At 38.2% G+C, this 25685-nt stretch overlaps 1 protein-coding gene across 1 annotated transcript in view; it reads left to right on the top strand.

Moving 5' to 3' along the window:
- The window catches only part of LOC126234648 (rootletin), a 246891-nt gene that overhangs the window by 103411 nt on the left and 117795 nt on the right, over window positions 1–25685 (top strand). The window contains exons 13-15 of the mRNA XM_049943380.1: window positions 12117–12284; window positions 20096–20290; window positions 24088–24218. Of these exons, the coding sequence (XP_049799337.1) occupies window positions 12117–12284; window positions 20096–20290; window positions 24088–24218 (494 nt within the window). The remainder of the gene's footprint in view (window positions 1–12116; window positions 12285–20095; window positions 20291–24087; window positions 24219–25685) is intronic.

Genomic DNA, 25685 nt, shown 5'->3' with positions numbered 1-25685 from the left:
TTTTAAATGTAACACGGGGCTTAAATCTTGCTAGATGAATCACACTGTCTCCCTATCTTTCCAAATTGGAACATTTAAAAGCATACATGGCAAAATTCAGACCAGGTAAAGGGAAAATGAAATGCTGAATACAATGGCAAATGAATACAACATAATAAATTCATTTCAATGATTGCTGAGAGTGGGGGGGGGGGGGGGGGGGAAGGGGTGGTACACAGTAGTGTAAGGCATTACTAATGACTGTATATTGCATGATGTTAGTAAGAATTCCACTAACAGCTGCTAAAATGGTTGCTCATTAAAGCACATCCAGGTTCACAGCCTAAAACCTCATCATCAGGTGCAACCTACATGGGAAAAGCGAAGTACAGTGTCATGACCTTTTGTATGTATTAAAAGTAATAAAGGAACGTCTAAAATAAACCCACAATGTTAAAAGACCATAGGCATACCCACTCCTCATAGTCAGAATTTACTATTCAGTAAATATTGTCAATACTTTGATGAGCAAAAGGTAATGAAGATGTGCTCCATTCATTTAGGACAAATTGCTGATAGATGAAACTTTTGGTTAGAGCTATGTTTTAAAATTTGTTTTCATCTAAAAAGAAAAAAATTTTAAAGTGAGAGGATGCTAAAATTTTTTAAAGGGGCCGGATTGGTGATAAAAAATTTTCACTGCTAACATGATTAGTCTTGGCACTATACAAATTACAATATGGAATGTAATAGTGGCAGTGTCTTATCAGTGTAACAGCAGAGCAACCTGGTGTTGGACAAAGTAAAAGTGGCCCGCATGAACAACAAAGCGAGACAATCTGGCTAGTTGAACAGAAGCTATCCATGTGGGCAGTGTGACATCATACACTCAGGACTAGGAGCACTGGAAGGCTACCTTTAGAACCAAGAATAACACAGAATTTTATTAATTACTAGTACCTAATCATGTAAACAATCAGAAATAGCCAGGATGCTATGGTGCTTTAATTCTAATTGCTTATTCAGTGTGAACTGTGCATTTTCGTTTTTGTATCTAAAAACTTCTACTTCCTCTGATACATCCCTTCCCCCATGAACCATGGACCTGCCGTTGGTGGGGAGGCTTGCGTGCCTCAGCGATACAGATGGCCGTACCGTAGGTGCAACCACAATGGAGGGGTATCTGTTGAGAGGCCAGACAAACATGTGGTTCCTGAAGAGGGGCAGCAGCCTTTTCAGTAGTTGCAGGGGCAACAGTCTGGATGATTGACTGATCTGGCCTTGTAACATTAACCAAAACGGCCTTGCTGTGCTGGTACTGCGAACGGCTGAAAGCAAGGGGAAACTACAGTCGTAATTTTTCCCGAGGACATGCAGCTTTACTGTATGATTAAATGATGATGGCGTCCTCTTGGGTAAAATATTCCGGAGGTAAAATAGTCCCCCATTCGGATCTCCGGGCGGGGACTACTCAAGAGGACGTCGTTATCAGGAGAAAGAAAACTGGCATTCTACGGATCGGAGCGTGGAATGTCAGATCCCTAAATCGGGCAGGTAGGTTAGAAAATTTAAAAAGGGAAATGGATAGGTTAAAGTTAGATATAGTGGGAATTAGTGAAGTTCGGTGGCAGGAGGAACAAGACTTTTGGTCAGGTGATTACAGGGTTATAAATACAAAATCAAATAGGGGTAATGCAGGAGTAGGTTTAATAATGAATAAAAAAAATAGGAGTGCGGGTTAGCTACTACAAACAGCATAGTGAACGCATTATTGTGGCCAAGATAGACACAAAGCCCATGCCTACTACAGTAGTACAAGTTTATATGCCAACTAGCTCTGCAGATGATGAAGAAATTGATGAAATGTATGACGAGATAAAAGAAATTATTCAGGTAGTGAAGGGAGACGAAAATTTAATAGTCGTGGGTGACTGGAATTCGTCAGTAGGAAAAGGGAGAGAAGGAAACATAGTAGGTGAATATGGATTGGGGGGAAGAAATCAAAGAGGAAGCCGCCTTGTAGAATTTTGCACAGAGCATAACTTAATCATAGCTAACACTTGGTTCAAGAATCATAAAAGAAGGTTGTATACCTGGAAGAATCCTGGAGATACTAATAGGTATCAGATAGATTATATAATGGTAAGACAGAGATTTAGGAACCAGGTTTTAAATTGTAAGACATTTCCAGGGGCAGATGTGGATTCTGACCACAATCTATTGGTTATGAACTGCAGATTGAAACTGAAGAAACTGCAAAAAGGTGGGAATTTAAGGAGATGGGACCTGGATAAACTGAAAGAACCAGAGGTTGTACAGAGTTTCAGGGAGAGCATAAGGGAACAATTGACAGGAATGGGGGAAAGAAATACAGTAGAAGAAGAATGGGTAGCTCTGAGGGATGAAGTAGTGAAGGCAGCAGAGGATCAAGTAGGTAAAAAGACGAGGGCTAATAGAAATCCTTGGGTAACAGAAGAAATATTGAATTTAATTGATGAAAGGAGAAAATATAAAAATGCAGTAAATGAAGCAGGCAAAAGGGAATACAAATGTCTCAAAAATGAGATCGACAGAAAGTGCAAAATGGCTAAGCAGGGATGGCTAGAGGACAAATGTAAGGATGTAGAGGCTTGTCTCACTAGGGGTAAGATAGATACTGCCTACAGGAAAATTAAAGAGACCTTTGGAGAGAAGAGAACCACTTGTATGAATATCAAGAGCTCTGATGGCAACCCAGTTCTAAGCAAAGAAGGGAAGGCAGAAAGGTGGAAGGAGTATATAGAGGGTTTATACAAGGGCGATGTGCTTGAGGACAATATTATGGAAATGGAAGAGGATGTAGATGAAGAAGAAATGGGAGATACGATACTGCGTGAAGAGTTTGACAGAGCACTGAAAGACCTGAGTCGAAACAAGGCCCCGGGAGTAGACAACATTCCATTAGAACTACTGATGGCCTTGGGAGAGCCAGTCATGACAAAACTCTACCATCTGGTGAGCAAGATGTATGAGACAGGCGAAGTACCCACAGACTTCAAGAAGAATATAATAATTCCAATCCCAAAGAAAGCAGGTGTTGACAGATGTGAAAATTACCGAACTATCAGTTTAATAAGTCACAGCTGCAAAATACTAACGCGAATTCTTTACAGACGAATGGAAAAACTGGTAGAAGCGGACCTCGGGGAAGATCAGTTTGGATTCCGTAGAAATGTTGGAACACGTGAGGCAATACTAACCTTACGACTTATCTTAGAAGAAAGATTAAGAAAAGGCAAACCTACGTTTCTAGCATTTATAGACTTAGATAAAGCTTTTGACAATGTTAACTGGAATACTCTCTTTCAAATTCTGAAGGTGGCAGGGGTAAAATACAGGGAGCGGAAGGCTATTTACAATTTGTACAGCAACCAGAGGGCAGTTATAAGAGTCGAGGGGCATGAAAGGGAAGCAGTGGTTGGGAAAGGAGTGAGACAGGGTTGTAGCCTCTCCCCGATGTTATTCAATCTGTATATTGAGCAAGCATTAAAGGAAACAAAAGAAAAATTCGGAGTAGGTATTAAAATTCATGGAGAAGAAGTAAAAACTTTGAGGTTCGCCGATGACATTGTAATTCTGTCAGAGACAGCAAAGGACTTGGAAGAGCAGTTGAACGGAATGGACAGTGTCTTGAAAGGAGGATATAAGATGAACATCAACAAAAGCAAAACGAGGATAATGGAATTTAGTCAAATTAAATCGGGTGATGCTGAGGGGATTAGATTAGGAAATGAGACACTTAAAGTAGTAAAGGAGTTTTGCTATTTAGGGAGTAAAATAACTGATGAAGGTCGAAGTAGAGAGGATATAAAATGTAGACTGGCAATGGCAAGGAAAGCGTTTCTGAAGAAGAGAAATTCGTTAACATCGAGTATAGATTTAAGTGTCAGGAAGTCGTTTCTGAAAGTATTTGTATGGAGTGTAGCCATGTATGGAAGTGAAACATGGACGATAACCAGTTTGGACAAGAAGAGAATAGAAGCTTTCGAAATGTGGTGCTACAGAAGAATGCTGAAGATAAGTTGGGTAGATCACGTAACTAATGAGGAGGTATTGAATTGGATTGGGGAGAAGAGAAGTTTGTGGCACAACTTGACTAGAAGAAGGGATCGGTTGGTAGGACATGTTTTGAGGCATCAAGGGATCACAAATTTAGCGTTGGAGGGCAGCGTGGAGGGTAAAAATCGTAGAGGGAGACCAAGAGATCAATACACTAAGCAGATTCAGAAGGATGTAGGTTGCAGTAGGTACTGGGAGATGAAGAAGCTTGCACAGGATAGAGTAGCATGGAGAGCTGCATCAAACCAGTCTCAGGACTGAAGACCACAACAACAACAACTGATACATCCAAAATATGACTTTTTTCTTTCTTATGCAATATTTTTAAATTCTCTGAAACACCTGTGATGCTATGCCCCTCTTTGCGTAAGTGCACTCTTAATGCAGATTGTGGATTATTTAAGTTAAGGTGTTCCTGAAATCTAATTAAAAATGACCTAACAGTTTCTCTGTGTATTTCTCCGGGCAATCATTGTATGTAATGCAGTATACACCCACTTCATTATATTTATTTACCACAGCTTTTTCCATGTGCCTGAGTTTCCTACCTAGATCTGAAAAAGTAAAATTCACAGGAATGATGTCTTTAGGTCTCTTACATCTGTCAGCCTTTTCAGATACTGCACCCAGATATGGTATTCTATAAAAAATAGAATGTTCCTTTGTCTGTTCAGCAGGTCTAAGAATTATAAAATCTGCCTCTGATCTTCCATGTGAAGGAAGATTTTTCTTTTTCAATATAGTTTTATTAATTGTGTTAACAGATTTTGGATTGTAACCGTTTTGATATGATGTGTACTGTATAACGTCATGCCGCAGCTTTATATTTCATTGGGTGACATGACTGCATGTGTATAACAAGATGTATCATGGTTGACTTTCCATAAATATCAAAACTTAAGTTTCCATTTTTTTCAGTCATTTGGAGGTCCAAAAATGCTTAAGTACCATTCTCAGTGTAATGTCCAATAAACTGTATGTTTTGGTTCAAACTACTTAGATCCTGGAAAAATATATAGTTCACTGGGCAGTCCTGTGACAGTGACACTATGCTGTCTATGGACCCTCAAGTGAAGGTAAAAAATGGAAATATAGGCTTCGATATTTACCGAAAGTCAACCATGATGGATCTTGTTGGACACAGGCAGTCATGTCATGCAATGAAATATAAAGACGTGGCATTCTGAGCCGAGTTAAACCATTTGTGTGAAGTGTCCCTTACTAGTGAAGCTCAAATGGCTGAATATGAGTTTATGTAATATTTAGTATATCAAAACAGTTAAGGTCCAGAAATTGTTAATGTAATTAATATAAGTATATTGAAAAATATACTTTCCCGAGGGCATGCAGCTTTACTGTATGGTTAAATGATGATGGCATCCTCTTGGGTAAAATATTCAGGAGGTAAAATAGTCCCCCATTTGGATCTCCGGGCGGGGACTACTCAAGAGGACATCGTTATCAGGAGAAAGAAAACTGGCATTCTATGGATCGGAGCGTGGAATGTCAGATCCCTTAATCGAGCAGGTAGGTTAGAAAATTTAAATAGGGAAATAGATAGATTAAAGTTATATATAGTGGGAATTAGTGAAGCTCGGTGGCAGGAGGAACAAGACTTTTGGTCAGATGAATACAGGGTTATAAAAACAAAATCAAATAGGGGTAATGCAGGAGTAGGTTTAATAATGAATAAAAAATAGGAGTGTGGGTAAGCTACTACAAACAGCATAGTGAACGCATTATTGTGGCCAAGATAGACACGAAGCCCTCGCCTACTACAGTAGTACAAGTTTAATTGCCAACTAGCTCTGCAGATGATGAAGAAATTGATGAAACGTATGATGAGATAAAAGAAATTATTCAGATAGTGAAGTGAGACAAAAATTTAATAGTCATGGGTGACTGGAATTCAACAGTAGGAAAAGGAAGAAAAGGAAACGTTGTAGGAGAATATGGATTAGGGCTAAGAAATGAAAGAGAAAACCGCCTGGTAGAATTTTACACAGAGCATAACTTAATCATAGCTAACACTTGGTTCAAGAATCATGAAAGAAGGCTGTATACATGGAAGAACCCTGGAGATACTAGAAGGTTTCAGATAGATCATATAATGTTGTTGTTGTTGTTGTTGTTGTTGTTGTTGTTGTTGTTGTTGTGGTCTTCAGTCCTGAGACTGGTTTGAAGCAGCTCTCCAGGCTACTCTATCCTGTGCAAGCTTCTTCATCTCCCAGGACGTACTGCAACCTACATCCTTCTGAATCTGCTTGGTGTATTCATCTCTTGGTCTCCCTCTACGATTTTTACCCTCCACGCTGCCCTCCTATACTAAATTGGTGATCCCTTGATGCCTCAGAACATGTCCTACCAACCGATCCCTTCCTCTAGTCAAGTTGTGCCACAAACTTCTCTTCTCCCCAATCCTATTCAACACTTCCTCATTAGTTATGTGATATTCCCATCTCATCTTCAGCATTCTTCTGTAGCACCACATTTTGAAAGCTTCTATTCTCTTCTTGTCCAAACTATTTATCGTCCATGTTTCACTTCCATACATGGCTACACTCCATACAAATACTTTCAGAAACGACTTCCTGACACTTAAATCTATACTTGATGTTAACAAATTTCTCTTCTTCAGAAATGCTTTCCTTCCCATTGACAGTCTACATTTTATATCCTCTCTACTTCGACCATCATCAGTTATAGCAAAACTCCTTTACTACTCTTAAGTGTCTCATTTCCTAATCTAATTCCCTCAGCATCACCCAACTTAATTCGACTACATTCCATTATCCTCATTTTGCTTTTGTTGATGTTCATCTTATATCCTACTTTCAAGACACTATCCATTCCGTTCAGCTGCTCTTCCAAGTCCTTTGCTGTCTCTCACAGAATTACAATGTCATTGGCGAACCTCAAAGTTATTATTTCTTCTCCATGGATTTTAATACATACTCCAAATGTTTCTTTTGTTTCCTTCACTGCTTGCTCAATATACAGATTGAATAACATCCGGGAGAGGCTACAACCCTGTCTCACTCCCTCCCCAACCACTGCTACCCTTTCATGCCCCTCAACTCTTATAACTGTCATTTGGTTTCTGTACAAATTGTAAATAGCCTTTCGCTCCCTATATTTTACCCCTGCCACCTTCAGAATTTGAAAGAGAGTATTCCAGTCAACATTGTCAAAAGCTTTCTCTAAGTGTACAAATGCTAGAAACGTAGGTTTGCCTTTCCTTAATCTAGCTTCTAAGATAAGTCGTAGGGTCAGTATTGCCTCACGTGTTCCAACATTTTTACAGAATCGAAACTGATCTTCCCCAAGGTCGGCTTCTACTAGTTTTTCCATTCGTCTGTAAAGAATTAGCGTTAGTATTTTGCAGCTGTGACTTATTAAACTGATAGTTCGGTAATTTTCACATCTGTCAACACCTGCTTTCTTTGGGATTGGAATTATTATATTCTTCTTGAAGTCTGAGGGTATTTCGCCTGTCTCATACATCTTGCTCACCAGATGGTAGAATTTGTCAGGACTGGCTCTCCCAAGGCCGTCAGTAGTTCTAATGGAATGTTGTCTACTCCCGGGGCCTTGTTTCGACTTAGGTCTTTCAGTGCCGGCAAGGTCCATGTGTGTGTGTGTGTGTGTGTGTGTGTGTGTGTGTAAGACAGAGATTTAGGAACCAGGTTTTAAATTGTAAGACATTTCCAGGGGCAGATGTGGACTCTGACCACAATCTATTGGTTATGAACTGTAGATTAAAACTGAAGAAACTGCAAAAAGGTGGGAATTTAAGGAGATGGGACCTGGATAAACTGACTAAACCAGAGGTTGTACAGAGTTTCAGGGAGAGCATAAGGGAACAATTGACAGCAGTGGGGGAAAGAAGTACAGTAGAAGAAGAATGGGTAGCTTTGAGGGATGAAATAGTGAATGCAGCAGAGGATCAAGTAGGTAAAAAGACGAGGGCTAGTAGAAATCCTTGGGTAACAGAAGAGATACTGAATTTAATTGATGAAAGGAGAAAATATAACAATGCAGTAAATGAAGCAGGCAAAAACGAATACAAACGTCTCAAAAATGAGATTGACAGGAAGTCCAAAAGGGCAAAGCATGGATGGCTAGAGGACAAATGTAAGGATGTAGAGGTTTATCTCACGAACGGTAAGATAGATACTGCCTACAGGAAAATTAAAGAGACCTTTGGAGAAAAGAGATCCACTTGCATGAATATCAAGAACTCAGATGGAAACCCAGTTCTAAGCAAAGAAGGGAAAGCAGATAGGTGGAAGGAGTATATAGAGGGTCTCTACAAGGGCGATGTTCTTGAGGACAATATTATGGAATTGGAAGAGGATGTAGATGAAGATGAAATGGGAGATATGATACTGCGTGAAGAGTTTGACAGAGCACTGAAAGACCTAAGTCAAAACAAGGCCCCAGGAGTAGACAACATTCCATTAGAACTACTGACAGCCTTGGGAGAGCCAGTCATGACAAAACTCTACCATCTGGTGAGCAAGATATATGAGACAGACTTCAAGAAGAATATAATAATTCCATTCCCAAAGAAAGCAGGTGTTGACAGATGTGAAAATTACCGAACTATCAGTTTAATAAGCCACGCATGCAAAATACTCACACGAATTCTTTACAGACGAATGGAAAAGCTAGTAGAAGCTGACCTTGGGCAAGATCAGTTTGGATGCCGTAGAAATGTTGGAACACGTGAGGCAATACTGACCCTACGACTTATCTTAGAAAATAGATTAAGGAAAGGCAGCATTTGTACACTTAGAGAAAACTTTTAACATTCTTGACTGGAATACTCTCTTTCAAATTCTGAAGGTGGCAGGGGTAAAATACACGGAGCAAAAGGCTGTTTACAATTTGTACAAAAAGCAGATGGCAGTTATAAGAGTCGCGGGACATGAAAGGGCAGCAGTAGTTGGAAAGGGAGTGAGACAGGGTTGTAGCCTCTCCCGATGGTATTCAATCTTTATATTGAGCAAGCAGTAAAGGAAACAATAGAAAAGTTTGAAGTAGGCATTAAAATCCATGGAGAAGAAATAATAACTTTGAGGTTCACCGATGACATTGTAATTCTGTGAGAGACAGCCAAGGACTTGGAAGAGCAGCTGAACGGAATGGACAGTGTCTTGAAAGGAGGGTATAAGATGAACATCAACAAAAGCAAAATGAGGATAATGGAATGTAGTCTAATTAAGTCGGGTGATGCTGAGGGAATTAGATTAGGAAATGAGACGCGTAAAGTAGTAAAGGAGTTTTGCTATTTGGAGAGCAAAATAACTGATTATGGTCAAAGTAGAGAGGATATAAAATGTAGACTGTCAATGGGAAGGAAAGCGTTTCTGGAGAAGAGAAATTTGTTAACTTCGAGTATAGATTTAAGTGTCAGGAAGTCGTTTCTGAAAGTATTTGTATGGAGTGTAGCCATGTATGGAAGTGAAACATGTATGATAAATAGTTTGGACAAGAAGACAATAGAAGCTTTCAAAATGTGGTGCTACAGAAGAATGCTGAAGATGAGATGGGTATATCACATAACTAATGAGGAGGTATTGAATAGAATTGGGGAGAAGAGGAGTTTGTGGCACAACTTGACTAGAAGCAGGGATCGGTTGGTAGGACATATTCTGAGGCATCAAGGGATGACAAATTTAGTACTGGAGGGCAGCGTGGAGGGTAAAAATCGTAGAGGTAGACCAAGAGATGATACACTAAGCAGATTCAGAAGGATGTAGGCTGCAGTAGGTACTGCGAGATGAAGAAGCTTGCACAGGATAGAGTAGCATGGAGAGCTGCATCAAACCAGTCTCCGGACTGAAGACCACAACAACAACATATTGAAAAAGATAAATCTTCCTTCACATGCCAGATCAGAACCAGATTTCAGAATGGTCAGACCTGCCGAACAGGCACAGGAATGATCAGTTTTTTTTTATAGAATACCAGGTCGGTACAGTATCTGAAAAAAATTGGCAGACGTATGAGACCTAAAAACACTATTCCTGTGTAGAATAAAATTTTCCTCTACAGCAGAGTGTGCACTGATATGAAACTTCCTGGCAGATAAAAACTGTGTTCCAAACTGAGACTCAAACTCGGGACCTTAGCCTTTCGCAGGCAAGTGCTCTACCAACTGAGCTACCCAAGCTCGACTCACGCCTCGTCCTCACAGCTTTAATTCCGCCAGTACCTTCTCTCCTACATTCCAAACTTCACAGAAGCTCTCCTCCGGTCCAGAACGTAGTTTTAATCTGCCAGGAAGTTTCATATCAGTGCACACTCTGCTGTAGAGTAAAAATTTCATTCTAGAAACATCCCCCAGTCTGTGGCTAAGTCATGTCTCCGCAATATCCTTTCTCCCAGGAATGCTAGTTCTGCAAGGTTCACAGGAAGCTTCTGTGAAGTTTGGAAGGTAGGAGATGAGGTACTGGCAGAATTAAAGCTGTGAGGACGAGGCGTGTGTCGTGCTTGGGTAGCTCAGTTGGTAGAGCACTTGCTTGCAAAAGGCTAAGGTCCCGAGTTCGAGTCTCGGTCCGGCACACAATTTTAATCTGCCAGGAAGTTTCATTATTCCTGTGTATTTGACTTTTTCGGATCTAGGTAGAAAACTTTAGCACAAGGAAAAAGCTATAGTAAATAAATATAATCAAGTGGATGTATACTGCATTACATGGAATCATTGCCCTGAGAAAATTATAGGGCAAACCATTAGGTCATTTCAAATAAGATTTCAGGAACACCTTAACTTAAATAATTCATGATCTGCATTAACAGCGCACTTAGGTGTAGAGGGTCACAACATCACAAACCATTCATAAAACTTAAAAATATTGCATAAAAAAGAAAAAAAGCCATATTTTGAATGTATTGGAAGAAGTAGAAATTTTTAGATATAAAAAAAAAGATGCACAGTTCACATTGAATAACCAATTAGAATTAAAGCACCATAGCATTCTGGCTAATTTTGATCGTTTATGTGATTAGGTACTAGTATGTAATAACATTTTGTATTGTTCTTGCTTCTAAAGGTAGCAACCAAGCACTTTCTAGTCATGAGTATAAAATGTCCCACTCTCCACGTGGATAGCTTGCATTCTGCCAGCCAGATAGTCTTGCTTGTCATTCATGCGTGCCGCTTTTACTTTGTCCAACACCAGGTTGCACTGCCTTCACACTGGTAAGACACTGCCACCTGCTACATTCCACATTGTAATTTGTATAGTGCCAAGACTAATCATGTTAGCAGTGAAAATTTTTTTATCACCAGTCTGGCCCCTTTAAAAAATTTTAGCGTCCTTTCATTTTAAAATATTTTTCTTTTTAGATGCAAGTAAGTTTTAAAACATGGTGCCGTAGCCACAAGTCAAGCTTATCAGTAATTTGTGCTTAATGAATGGAGCACGTCTTTTTTACCTTTCGCTTACAATAGTATTGACAATATTCACTGAACAGTAAATTTTTGCTTTGAGTGATGGGTATGCCTATGGTCTTTTAACATTGTGGGTATATTTTAGACATTCCTTTTTCAGTTTTAATATTTAGAAAATGTGGTGACACTGGACTTTTCTTTTTACCATGTAGGATGCACCTGATGATGCAGTATTAGGTCATGAAATCATTTGTGTTTTAATAAACAACAATTTTACCAGCTGTTTGCGGAATCCTTCCTAACATCATGCCTTTCAACAGCTGTGATTGTCCAGAATTTGAAGTAGTTTGGGCTGTATGTTGTTTAACGAACAGATTGTGATGGATTCTCCATCACTGTTTCAGAATTTTGTTATAGTGACCTGCTTCACACAGACTGTAGACGAAAGTTAGAAAGCACCTATAACAGTATATCCCAGTATATTGCACTATATCTGAAAGGATCCTTCTGTTTATAACATCAGATTAAAATAAAAGTTTTGCTTTTAAAAAGTATGAAACATCATCTTATCCTTAGTTGTTTAAACAACCAATTTCATTATTGGAAGCAATAATTTTGTATATACACATGTATGTTGTAGCTTGAAGATGAGAAGGCAGCCTTACACAGCCAGAGCATTGACCAGCAGAATGATCTTGGTTCACTAAGGAAAGAGTTGTTGCAAGCCGAACAGACACGCTTGGATCTGGAGTCAGATAAAGTATCACTTCAAGAGAAAGTTAAGTTCCTGGAAATTGAAAAGGAAAAGGTAAATAGTGTACTTCAGTCTATTATGTGCCTATGTGTGAAATGCAAATAAGTTCCTCATGATAATTTTTCTAAAGTGTGGCACAGTGGTTGTGTTGGTGAGTGCCGGATTGCAAACCCAAACGTCAAGAATTTGATACCCTGTTGATCCTAGGGTTTTTCCTGTCACTTCTTACATCTCTTGGAATGTTATGTTAATGTGAAAAATGCCAATATTGGTTAAAAACAGTCTTGGTTGCAATTTTAGTTTTTTATTTTTGAACGACACATTTCGCCCTATTTAGGCATCTTCAGGTTATCTACTTAGAAAACAGAGAACAAATACATCTATTTAAGAATCGCAATCGCATTGTGCAGACTTGGATAACCTATAAACATGTATAAACAGATCAACTATTGAAAGAGCAAATACCTTAATTTGGTATTTCTTAGAAGAATCCTTTAGTCAGTGTAGCCAAAAAGGGCAATGTTGAATATATCAGGCCAACATCGCCTTCGTTAAACTCAGTAAAAACTAGAAATATAAAATAGTAAAATCATTACCTTTTTTAGATGGACGCAAGAGGCACCAAGATCTGCATAACACGTTCCCATTCACAGGAGCGAGTAACAGAGTAAGATGGAGGCTCTGGTAGTAAGCATAATGCACCACAGCGTCGTGTGCTAGTACTGAAGCCTAATACAGAATCACCTCAATAGGTGGCGCTGTGATGCAGCAGTGATATGAATGAGAACTTGTAAACTGGATATACATACCCACTAAAACTTTATAAATGTGATGCACGCAAAACATTGATAAGATGGAATTACTAGGGGAAACACATGTGCAATAAATTATCCTAAAATTTTGTCGAAGTAAAATATAAACGAAGGCAGTAAATTTAAATGAGAAAACAAGGTGTATAATACAACACACAGATGCAGTACATAAACAAATTTTTCGGATCCTATACCACTAGAACGAGAACAGTAAAAACACAGGACCATAATTACAGATAAACTCGCAAGTATCCTATTTGAGTAAAAAAACCCTCTAATGGCTTGGCTAAGAAGACGACATAAGACCAGAGAGGAACAGGGCTCATATTTAGGCAGAATTACGAGAGCTCAAACAGGATACTTGCGAGTTTTTCGATTTAGATGATGACGCATTTTACACATTTCAATGTAGCTATAAAAAAGGGGGGGAAAGTTTACCCGCATAACATCCGTCTTCCACGTTGGTGTGTATTTTTTAAGCCTAATAATTTTACTTGTATTCTATAAAAAAAGTTTTCTTGCTAGAAGTTCTAGCTCCGAATGATGCAGTATTGAGTGTTATATGGGCGGCCTCTTTATCTGTAATTATGGTCCTGTGTTTTTAATGTTCTCGTTCTAGTGGTATATGATACGAAAAATTTGTTCATGTACTGCATCTGTGTGTTGTATTATACACCTTGTTTTCTCGTTTAAATTTACCGCCTTCATTTATATTTTACTTCGACAAAATTTTAGGATAAGTTACTGCACAGGTGTTGCCCCTAGTAATTCCATCTTATCAATGTTTTATGTGCATCACATTTATAAAGTTGTAGGGGTATGTATATCCAGTTTACGATTTCTCATTCTTATCACTGCATCGCAGCGCCACCTATTGAGGTGATTCTGTATTGGGCTTCAGTACTAGCACACGACGCTGTGGTGCATTATACTTACTACCAGAGCCCCCATCATACTCTTTTACTCGCTACTGTGAATGGGAACGCGTTATGCAGATCTTTGTGCCTCTCGTGTCCATCTAGAAAAATCAATGATTTTACTATTTTATATTTCTAGTTTTTACTGAGTTTAATGAAGGCGATGTTGGCCTGATGTATTCGACAATGCCCTTTGGCTATACTGACTAAAGGATTCTTCTAAGAAATACCAAATTAAGGTATTTGCTCTTTCAATAGTTGATCTGTTTATACATGTTTATAGGTTATCCAAGTCTGCACAATGCGATTGCGATTCTTAAATTGATGTATTTGTTCTCTGTTTTCTGTGTAGATAACCTGAAGATGCCTAAATAAGGCGAAACGCATCGTTGAAAAATAAAAAACTAAAATTGTAACTAAGGCTGTTTTTTAACCAATACTGTTAAGCACTGGTTTGCTGTATGCCACATATGAACTGGAAGAACTTCGAAAAATGCCAAGTTATGTCATGCTTTGTAGTCCATAATTAAATGTAGGAAACTCCAACTCGTTGGGCAAATCAGTTCAAAATTAAGAGGAAACATCTACCTGTATGTGTATTGACATCCACATGTGTCTTCCTGGAGATAGAGCACCTGCACATGAATTTCTAAGACTGCATCATTAGCAACATTCGCAGTCAGCATATACTGATTTATTTTTGCTGAAATACAGATGATGGGCCACATTTTAAGAATAGGATATGGTTACAAGGGAAATGACCACAAAAGTTTATTAACTTTTATGTATTTTTACCTTTTTTAATCTTTTATACATTAATGACAGTACCATATGGACCTTCCGTGGATGAACATTTGGAAGTGTATTCCATGCAGTGCAGATTCTTTTGTGTAGATATTTCTGATGAAAGCATGTACCTTCACAGCATGTTGAATTAGTGCTAATAAATAGTGTGTGGCTAAACCTACATATTAACTCTCAGTCTTCTAATGTGTATAGGGTGTTGTATAAATTTCAGTAATGGCTGGCTCAGTTTAGATCATGATAACAGTGAAGATGCTGCCACCATGTTGGCAATCATCCCCACACTCTATGTCAAATGGAAGGAAGTATCATTATGTCAATCACATCAAATATCATACAATATTAATAAACATTACTTACATTCACTATGTCCATTATGGAGGACAAACTGCAACTGCGATTTAAATTGGCAATTTATATGTGTACAGTATGCAACCAGTCACCTTTTTGAATTATTGTGTGGTTTATTGTGCCATTATCCAGTTAACTCATCGTCAGATGGAGGTGTTGCAGGAATGTTATCTGGACCATGTACCGCTAAACAATAGGGCTGTGGTGATTTCACTGCCTCACGTATCCATGGTGAATTATTTCTGATAATGCACATTTCTGCCACAAGCCAATGGTACAATAAATCTTATCAAAGATTTTTTAAAAATTATTTTATACCCAGTAACTGTGAATTAGTTACAAGAAGCATCTGACTGAGTATCTCACACGTCAGTGAGGCAGAAAATACTGCACTGTCGGGCACAATTATTCATGACACTACATCTCTCATATGAATGATGCAAGTGTTAAGAATTGAAACAAAATTACCTTTCTACATAATTATGATCACATGAAAAATATTCTCATGAATATTTGGTATTGTCAAATTTGTCATAAGATTGTTTCTCCTTCATTTTCCTGATGTTTTTATATATGATCATACATGTTTATTGTACACCTGCTATACTAACACCCAATTTAGAATATCAGCACCTTCTTTATACTAAAAAATAGCTACAAGTACTCTATGTGCTACAAGAATGTTGAACATTAATTAATCAGTTATACTACTAGAATTAATGTTCAACATTCTTGTAGCACACAGAGTACTTGTCATACTACTAGAACCACCCCCCCCCCCCCTGCCACCACCCATGAACCATGGACCTTGCCACTGGTGGGGAGGCTTGCGTGCTTCAACAATACAGACAGCTGTACCATAGGTGCAACCACAACAAAGGGGTATGTTGAGATGCCAGACAAACACGTGGTTCCTGAAGAGGGGCAGCAACTTTTTCAGTAGTTGCAGGGGCAACAGTCTGGATGACTGGCTGATCTGACCTGGTAACATAAATCAAAAAGCCTTGCTGTGCTGGTACTGTCCCCCATTTCGGATCTCTGGGCGGAGACTACTCAGGACAACGTCATTATCAGGAGAAAGAAAACTGGCGTTCTACAGATCGGAGTGTGAAATGTCAGATCCCTCAATCGGGTAGGTAGGTTAGAAAGTTTAAAAAGGGAAGCAGATAGGTTAAAGTAAGATATGGTGGGAATTAGTGAAGTTTGGTGGCCGGAGGAACAAGTCTTCTGGTCACGTGAATACAGGGTTATAAATACAAAATCAAATTGGGATAATACAGGAGTGGATGTACTAATGAATAAAAGAATAGGAGCACAGGTAAGCTACTATGAACAGCATAGTGAACGCATTATACTAGCCAAGATAGACATGAAGCCCACGCCTACAACAGTAATACAAGTTTATATGCCAACTAGCTCTGCAGATGATGAAGAGATTGAAGAAATGTATGCTGAGATAAAAGAAATTATTCAGGTAGTGAAGAGAGATGAAAATTTAATTGGACTGGAATTTGATAGTAGGAAAAGTAGTAGGTGAATATGGAATGGGGGTAAGGAATGAAAGAGGAAGCCGCCTGGTAGTATTTTGCACAGAGGATAACTTAATCATAGTTAACACTTGATTTAAAAATTATGAAAGAAGGTTGTATACGTGGAAGAGGCCTGGAGACACTGGAAGGTTTCAGATAGATTATATAATGGTAAGACAGAGATTTAGGAACCAGGTTTTAAATTGTAAGACCTTTCCAGGGGCAGATGTCGACTCTGGCCACAATCAACTGGTTATGAACAGTAGATTAAAACTGAAGAAACTGCAAAAAGGTGGGAATTTAAGGAGATGGCACCTGGATAAACTGAAAAAACCAGAGGTTGTAGAGAGTTTCAGATAGAGCATTAAGGAGCGATTGACAAGAGCAGGGGGAAGAAATACAATAGAAGAAGAATGGGTAACTTTGAGAGATGAAATAGTAAAGGCAGCATAGTTTCAAGTAGATAAAAAAATGAGGGCTATTAGAAATCCTTGGGTAACAGAAGAGATACTGAACTCAGATGATAAAAGGAGAAACTATAAAAATGCAGTAAATGAAGCAGGCAAAAAGGAATACAAACGTCTCAAAAATGAGATTGACAGGAAGTGCAAAATGGCTAAGCAGGGATGGCTAGAGGACAAATGTAAGGATGTAGAAGCATATGTCACTAGGAATAAGGTAGATACTGCCTACAGGAAAATTGAAGACACCTTTGGAGAAAAGAGAACCACTTGTATGAATATCAAGAGCTCGGATGGGAAACCAGTTCTAAGCAAAGAAGGGAAAGCAAAAAGGTGGAAGAAGTATATAGAGGGTCTATACAAGGGTGATGTACTTGAGGACAATACTATGGAAATGGAAGAGGATGTAGATGAAGATGAAATGGGAGATATGATACTGCATGAAGAATTTGACAGAGCACTGAAAGACCTATGTCGAAACAAGGTCCCAGGAGAAGACAACATTCCATTAGAACTACTGATAGCCTTGGGAGAGCCAGCCCTGACTAAACTCTACCACCTGGTGAGCAAGATGTATGAGACAGACTTCAAGAAGAATATAATAATTCCAATCCCAAAGAAAGCAGGTATTGACAGGTGCGAAAATTACCGAACTATCAGTTTAATAAGTCACGGTTACAAAATACTAACACGAATCCTTTAAAGACGAATGGAAAAACTGGTAGGTGCCCTACTGCAGGAAGGATCAGTTTGGATTCTGTAGAAATGTTGGAACATGTGAGGCAATACTGACCCCATGACTTATGTTAGAAGATAGATTAAGTAAAGGCAAACCTATGTTTATATGAGTAGCATTTGTAGACATAAAGAAAGCTTTTGACAATGTTGACTGGAATGCTCTCTTTCAAATTATGGATGAGGTGGGGGTCAAATATAGGGATCGAAAAGCTATTTACAATTTGTACAGAAACCAGATGGCAGTTGTAAGAATCGAGGTGCACAGAAGGGAAGCAGTGGTTGAGAAGGGAGTGAGACAGGGTTGTGGTTTATCTCTGATGCTCTTCAATCTGTATATTAAGCAAGCAGTAAGGGGAACAAAAGAAAAATTTAGAGTTAAGTGTCAGGAAGTCATTTCTGAAAGTATTTGTATGGAGTGTAGCCATATATGGAAGTGAAACATGGATGATAATTTAGACAAGAAGAGAATAGAAGCTTTTGAAATGTGGTGCTACAGAAGAATGCTGAAGTTTAGATGGGTAGAACACGTAACTAATGAGAAGGTACTGAATAGAATTGGGGAGAAGAGGAATTTGTGGCACAACTTGACTAGAAGAAAGGATCGGCTCGTAGGACATGTTCTGAGGCATCAAGGTATCACCAATTTAGTATTGGAGAGCAGCAGGGATGGTAAAAACTGTAGAGGGAGACCAAGAGATGCATTCACTAAGCAGATTCAGAAGGATGTAGGTTGCAGTAGTTACTTGGAGATGAAGAAACTTGCGCTGGATAGAGTAGCATGGAAGGCTGCATCAAACCAGTCTCTGGACTGAAGACCACAACTACTACTAGAAATGAGAAAATGAATCTACTCAGTGAAATAGGCCCTTTTACCCTTCGCAATGTTTAGTGTCCTATACTAATGAAATATGCATTCCTTTCACTATGTGGCAGAAACTGTGTGGAGGCAACTACGCTGAATAAAATCTCACATGTTTAATGTCACATGGCTTCTAAAGAGACTGATGTGCATGTTCATCAGATGGTGCCATCTTGGTCCAGTGTTCCTTGCCACCCTCCTGTCTGCTGCTAACCATGTTTCTTACTGTACCACTGCACAACATGGGTGTGTTTGTCACATCCACATTCTTTCTTGAGCAATTTTGAAGAGTCTATTTGGTTAATAAGACTGATAATTTCACACCTTATTGTCTCACACACTACATGATAATGAACTGTTTTCATTTCATTATTGGCTTTTGTTTGTAAACCACCACATACAGTAGCATATCTGGTGTAGTTTGTAGACCATCACAGGTGGTAGCATATCATTGTTGTTAATATCCAGAAGGCTGTTTATTGTGTTGCTCAAATTGATAATATATATATTTACTCCCAAAAATTATTTAAACAGTTCCTTTTCACACATATGCATACAAAATATTATACCAAATATAGGAATGGACTAAGGGCTTCCTAACAGGTCAAACCTCAATAAAGAGAGATCATCAGAAGTGAAAATAGTATATGACATCTCACAAGGAAGTGTGACAGGAGTACTGTGCTTAATTAAATATAGAAATGAACTTGTAGATAACACTGATAGCTCTCTGAAACTGTTTGCAATGATGGTGTTATGAGCAGAGAGATGGCGGGGATAGAGAATTTTTGTAAACTGTAAAGGTTGTTTCAATTTATCAGCAAATATTCGCAGTTGACTCACTATAAGTAAAAGTGATAAAATACTTGTGAGCAAATAAAAAGTTCTTTTTTTTCATTTTTACTGTAAAACAGGCAGTAAGTTATTAATATCTACAGTGGCTTAAAATGAAATGACCACATAAATCTAATTACTAAATCAAATGATAGGCTGAGATCCATTGAAAGAATTCCTGCAAAATGTTACTGTTATATAAAGGAGGGCACTTAGAAAGGTTTTGTCCAACCTCCCCTTGACAACTGTTTGTTTTTCCTGCAATCCTTGCCAAAAATAATTAGCAGATGAGGTAGAAATGCTATAGGGAAGTTATGTTCAATAAGCTCCAGTGGGATTCACTGAAATAAAGGAAGAAAAAGGGAAATAATTTATAGTGGATGTTTTATCATTGTGAAAGCTAATCACAGAAACTCATTAAAGACATTCTAGGTATAGTCTCTAAAGTCACTTTATCTTTACACAGCTCATAGAACACTGTCATGTTTGAAGCTTAGTGCCTGTTAGTCTTTGGCAAAATTCTCTCTAAATATTTCATAAACTGTACTTACGAATTTCAGGTGGAGGTAGAGTTGGCTCAAGTAACACGTGAACGAGGTGACTTAAGTAACCAGCTGTCGGCTCTTGCTCGCAAAAAGGAAGCATTAAATGAAGAACTGATGAGGGTGAAACAAAGGTTAGAACAAGCTACTGAAACTAATGGTAGACTGAATAGGGATCTTGAGGACCTTGTGAAAGACAAAGAAGAGAAACAGGTGAGTAAACCCAAAAATCATAATACTAATATAAACAGTACCATTTCTCTCTCTCTCTCTCTCTCTCTCTCTCTCTCTCTCTCTCTCTAATGTAAACTTCTTTTCATGCTGCACTATCAAGTTTATCAAACTTCATTGAGCAAATAACTTGAACGACATATTTATAACATTTAGCAATAACTTCAGAAACTTATTCTGATGTGTTGTTAATGTCTATGAATTGTGAACTGGGATTGAAAGTGGTTGAATCTCAATGTTAAAATTACTGCACAGTCAGTCTATCATCAAATGTGTTGAATATACTCACAAGAGTTCATTGTCAAAGAATGGAAGGGCAAAAATCTAAAGTAGATAACAAGAGAACCAGTGTGATTTTTGGGCCAAGAATCATACCACAGTGCCCAAAAATAGAGAGCAGATTTAGTTTGAATAATGAAAAATGTATTGCTGTTGTAGATTTCAGTTAGTGTTGTTAGATTGTAATGTAAAATTAAATAAAATGTTTTTCATTCTTAGTTGGTGTGGTGTCAACTGCAAGAATAGAAAGGTAATCTAGTCTTGTTATGCAAAGTAGACTAGAATGATCAGAACTAATCAAGTGGTATAAGAGACCACAACCAGGAGAGGTGTAAGACAAGTTTGCACATATCACCACTAGTATCTTGATGTCAAAGCTGTTTATCTGGGGCAGAAAGTAGCTTGACATGGTGTGCTGACAGCAAAGCAGTTATTTGCCAAAAATGAACAGAAATTCAATCAGTACTAAATACAATTGTATTTTTGCTGGCTTATGGCTGTAACATGCACATAAACATAAAGAAATCTGAGGTAAAGATGTGTGCATCATGTAAACATGTAGAATGGGAAAAGTTAAACTTTGAGATGGGACACTTGAAGAGTTGGATGAGTTTTGGTGTCTTGTGTTAAGAAAGACTGTTGAAGACTAGACAGATTGATTGAGTAAAGAACGAAAATATTCTTGATTGAACCAATGAGAAAAAATACCAAGTACAGAATGTAATAGATCAAAGAGAGAGTTTACTTGGCCACATATCATGTAATGAGGCATTGCTGAAGATTGTAGTTGAAGACATGGCAATAGAAAGAACCACAGGGGTACCCATACATATTAGTGTACGGGTATGATGATTCTGGCTTCAGCAGTTACACTGAAATGGAGAGGATAGCCAGCAAGCAATTGCTTCAAATGAATGCTAGGTTTGAGGGCTGAAACAAAAAGATTGAATTTCATTCATTTGTTAACCATATTATCTTAGGGAAATGTTTCTGTTGATGTATTGGTACAATGTGCATCTTTGTGACACATGTTCTCAAATTAAGTCAATTTTTTGCATCTTACATATTATAAATTTGATTCATCAGAATTCATTGAGGATAGAAACTTGTTGTAAAATCCTAGTAAATTAGCTGTAGGTATAACGGGTGAACGAAAAGGCAGTTCAATTTTCAAATTTCCTAAAAGTTTAACATTTGCATTTTGAATTCACAAACTAATTACGTATAATATTTACCAAATCATGCCTCAGTCCTATAGCATAATTCAGTTAGATCCCCAAACAGTCCTTGCAATATAGCAAAATATGTCATAATGTGTCTTGACATACTTATCACTCAATTTATTAATGTTGGGAAGTGTTATTAATTCTCTTTGTTTTGAGCTTCAGTCTTCAGGATGAAACTAATCATATGACTTTAGCTTCTTTTCAAGTTTAGTTATAATGAAAGAGATAGTCACATTGCATAAGTATTCAAACCTATTGCACAATAGGCTGAAAAAAAGTAACCCTTTGCATCGTAATAACTCTTATAACAAAGAAGTTATCATTTTTCACTCATTCCAAAACACTAACTTTATTTGCATTTTCCATTCCATACAAGGGATGAAAATGCATACCTAGACATAACGATAATATAAATAATTTAAGGAGTAAAGATAATGACTTAACCAAATAGTTGAGTGCTGAGTCATCAACAAGCACATTATCAAGACTGAAAACGCTACTAACATTCAGATGAATCCTCCTTCCGTATAGCTATAGAGTGCACTTACACGCAGATACACCAGTACAACTGCATTGTCCTATCTGACAAGATTGTGCCTCTGCAGCAGCTGGTACTTTGCGGGAGGGGGGGGGGGGGATGCAGATGGCATGGAATGTGAAGGGGCCATTGAAATCAACCATGTTGTGCTCCGCAGTATTTTATGCCACTGGTTGGACAACTCTGTTCTTGGCCACACTTTCGTGGTGGCCATTCATTCAGATGAACTGCTGGTTGGTGGTCATGACCACATAAAATGCTGTGCAAAAATTGCAGCAGAGCTGGTTTATGACAGGGTTGCTTTCACATTTGGCACTACCTCTAATGGGATAAGATAAGCCTGTGACAGGACTGGAGTATGTTATGTTAGGTGACTGAATCGAGCATCTCTTGTACCTGAGGCTTCGACAGGCATATGACCCATATGGCAAGGGGTTGTGAGTGGGAGTGGCATGGTAATAGACCAGGATATTGTGTCAGTTGGGTGGGCACCAAAATACTGCTTTGGGAGAGTTGGGAAGGACGTCCCTCATTAATGGATAGAGTGATAAATAGAGAAAGCCTTGGCGAAGCCACTTCCCCACATCATTGTCATTGAACACAGCATAAATGCTCTGGCTCCAGTGCCTTTGTGTCTCATTCCTGTTGTGTGCACCTTTTGTGTCAGTCTCCCACAATCCTATCTCACACACCTGATGTTTCCGTAACACTTGTAAACCCACCTGTGACTCAGTTCTTTCTTCCTGTATGCCTGACTAAGCAGGGCAGTAGTTTTTGACGCAGATTTCCCTAATAGAAAACGTAATTAATGTAGCATGTTGTTCTGCCATATCCATAACTGCAAAATAGCCAAACGTATAAAACAACATTTACAAACACAAATGCTTTAACCTAATTGACCCTTCCTCATAAAAGACATTTGATCACTTAACATAGTGTGTAATAGGGGCACCTAGCAGGTAAACCCACTAGTACCTTCTCTCTTACCTGTAGGAAGACATTCTCATTACTTTTGGGTTCCCACTTGTACAAGTCACATATATCCCAGTGACAATACTACATGAAGTAGTAACTCTACTCCACTTTTAACAATGCTTATAGTGTTGGGTGAAGCTCTCACTGCTTCCTTGAGCCCACTCAGAAAGCAGCAAAGAAAGAATGTGCAGCTAATAATAGTGTTGGACTGATTTATAAGTACAGGTATACCATGTAAGTATTTGTGTTTGAACAGGAAAAAAAGTTGTTGACTACCAGTGATAGTATGGAAATTATGAAACACATTTAAGCATTGAATTGGAATGATTTTTCTTCTTCTTCTTCTTCTTCTTCTTCTTCTTCTTCTCCTTCTCTCTCTCTCTCTCTCTTTTTTTTTTTTTTTTTTTTTTTTTTTCAGGTTGTGTGACTAACAAGTAACAACCAATATAATGCTATAATTCTTTTGAAAAGGGAACCAGACTGTTATAATAATATTTGGCATTAATTTTGAAAGGATGGTTGTATACAAAAACATACACTGTGATTACTTGTCACATAAATGCATATATTTATAAAACAACTCTGTTAATTCTTTTTCAGTGATAAATACAAATTATTTGCATGTGAGTCAGTTATCAGCAGTGTCCTGCCAGTTATACCATTATCTTTTTGTTATTTTGCACAAAGATATGCTGTAATTTGCATTTTCTCTTTTATGTGGATTGCAGAAACATAAAAAACACTTGAAATTTGTAATATAGGTAATGTTAGAAACAAGTGAGAAAGAAATTCAGAGACTTCAAGAACAACTAGCTGCAATGAGGAGTGAGAAAGAAGCCCTGGAAGGAGTGCTGTTTGATACACAAACAAACCTGGAAACAGCAGAAACAAGGTTTGTACCTTTGCCCATTATTATCCAGTAATATTGACAGTGAGAAATGTTGTTGTTTCTCTAGTTACTTTTCTCAGCCATATTTATGGCAGAAGAGAAGCATCTACCCATATAATTCAGCATGCTCAGTAAGTTACAGAACTTTTTCTCTTTTAGTAGCAGTCTATCATAAGTCTTTGAAGGAACAAATGTTCCAAGTGATTGGAAAAATGAATGGGTGTCTTCCATTTTCAAGAAGAGTCATCAGCCTGATGCATTCAACGATTGGCCTGTATTAGAGATCTGTTCTGTAATTTTTAACATGCTTTATGCTCATGTATCTTGACCTTCCAAGAGATCAAAAATTTCCACTGTTGCATTCAAGATTCCATTAACAACAATCTTGTGAAACCCACTACACTGTGTTCATCCGTAAGACCTAGACCCAGTAGATGCTGGTACCCAGGTTGACGCTGTGTTCCTTGACATCCAGAAGGCATTCGCCACAGTGCTACAATGTCACCTAATAAAATGCGAATATCAAACCAGCCTCGTGGTTAGATGAACGAGTTCCTAGCAAATAGAACCCAGCATATTGTTCTTAATGCAGAGAAATCTTTTGAGGTAAAAGTACCTTCAGGCGCAACCGAAGAGAGCAATGTAGGACCATTATGGTTCACAATATTTATAAGTGACCTAGTGGATAATGTCGGAAGCCTCATGAAGCTGTCCTTATGTTGCCCTGTTTTGTATATAGATGTCAGAACACTAGGAAATTTTAGCAATATGCAGGAAAATCTGCAGAGGATCAGCACTTGGTACAGTGATTGGTAGATGACTCCAATTCTAACTTACTGGACATTAATATGCAGAAAGACTAGTAATTATTTGATAACACAGCTGCTGAACAATCCATCCTTTAACTACTTAATATAAAACCCTGAGTTATCTTGTTTTTATTATTTTGGCAGGAACTTAAAATCCTGAGTATACTTGGGCAACTTAAGAACAGACCTTTGAAAAGATAAAACTGCTCTCCTCTCTGAGCTTGTGCCCCATTTCAGCACAGATAGTTACCTCTTCAGCTGCTAGAGAGCATCTGATCCTACATTTGTAGCCTGGCTGTCATGTTTTGGTTGAGGTGGTTGCCCTTGTTATAACACCATTATATGTAGTACTATCAATATTAAAGCTATAGAACATCATGCAAAATTACAAAAGATGTTCTTTTGTCAATTATTTGCAAAAGAGGGCATACCAGGTTGAATGGCTGCCGGGTGAGATACCTGGAACCCTAACTTACATTAGCGTGTAGGTGATTTCAAAAAGTCAATCCTGTCCCTGGGGACCTCTCCTTATGAAGGTGGAAAAAGAAAAAAATACAAAGAATAGCAGAGCATCTGTTATAGGCTCTTGCGAAAAGACCATGAAGGTAAAATAAGAAGAGGCAATCTCACACAGAAGTTTTCCAGCAGCTGCTCTTCCTGC

This window comes from Schistocerca nitens, chromosome 2 (genome assembly GCF_023898315.1).
Source record: "Schistocerca nitens isolate TAMUIC-IGC-003100 chromosome 2, iqSchNite1.1, whole genome shotgun sequence".
Taxonomy (NCBI): domain Eukaryota; kingdom Metazoa; phylum Arthropoda; class Insecta; order Orthoptera; family Acrididae; genus Schistocerca; species Schistocerca nitens.
Note: the sequence above shows the minus strand (reverse complement) of the source record. Positions and strands in the feature narration are given on the sequence as shown.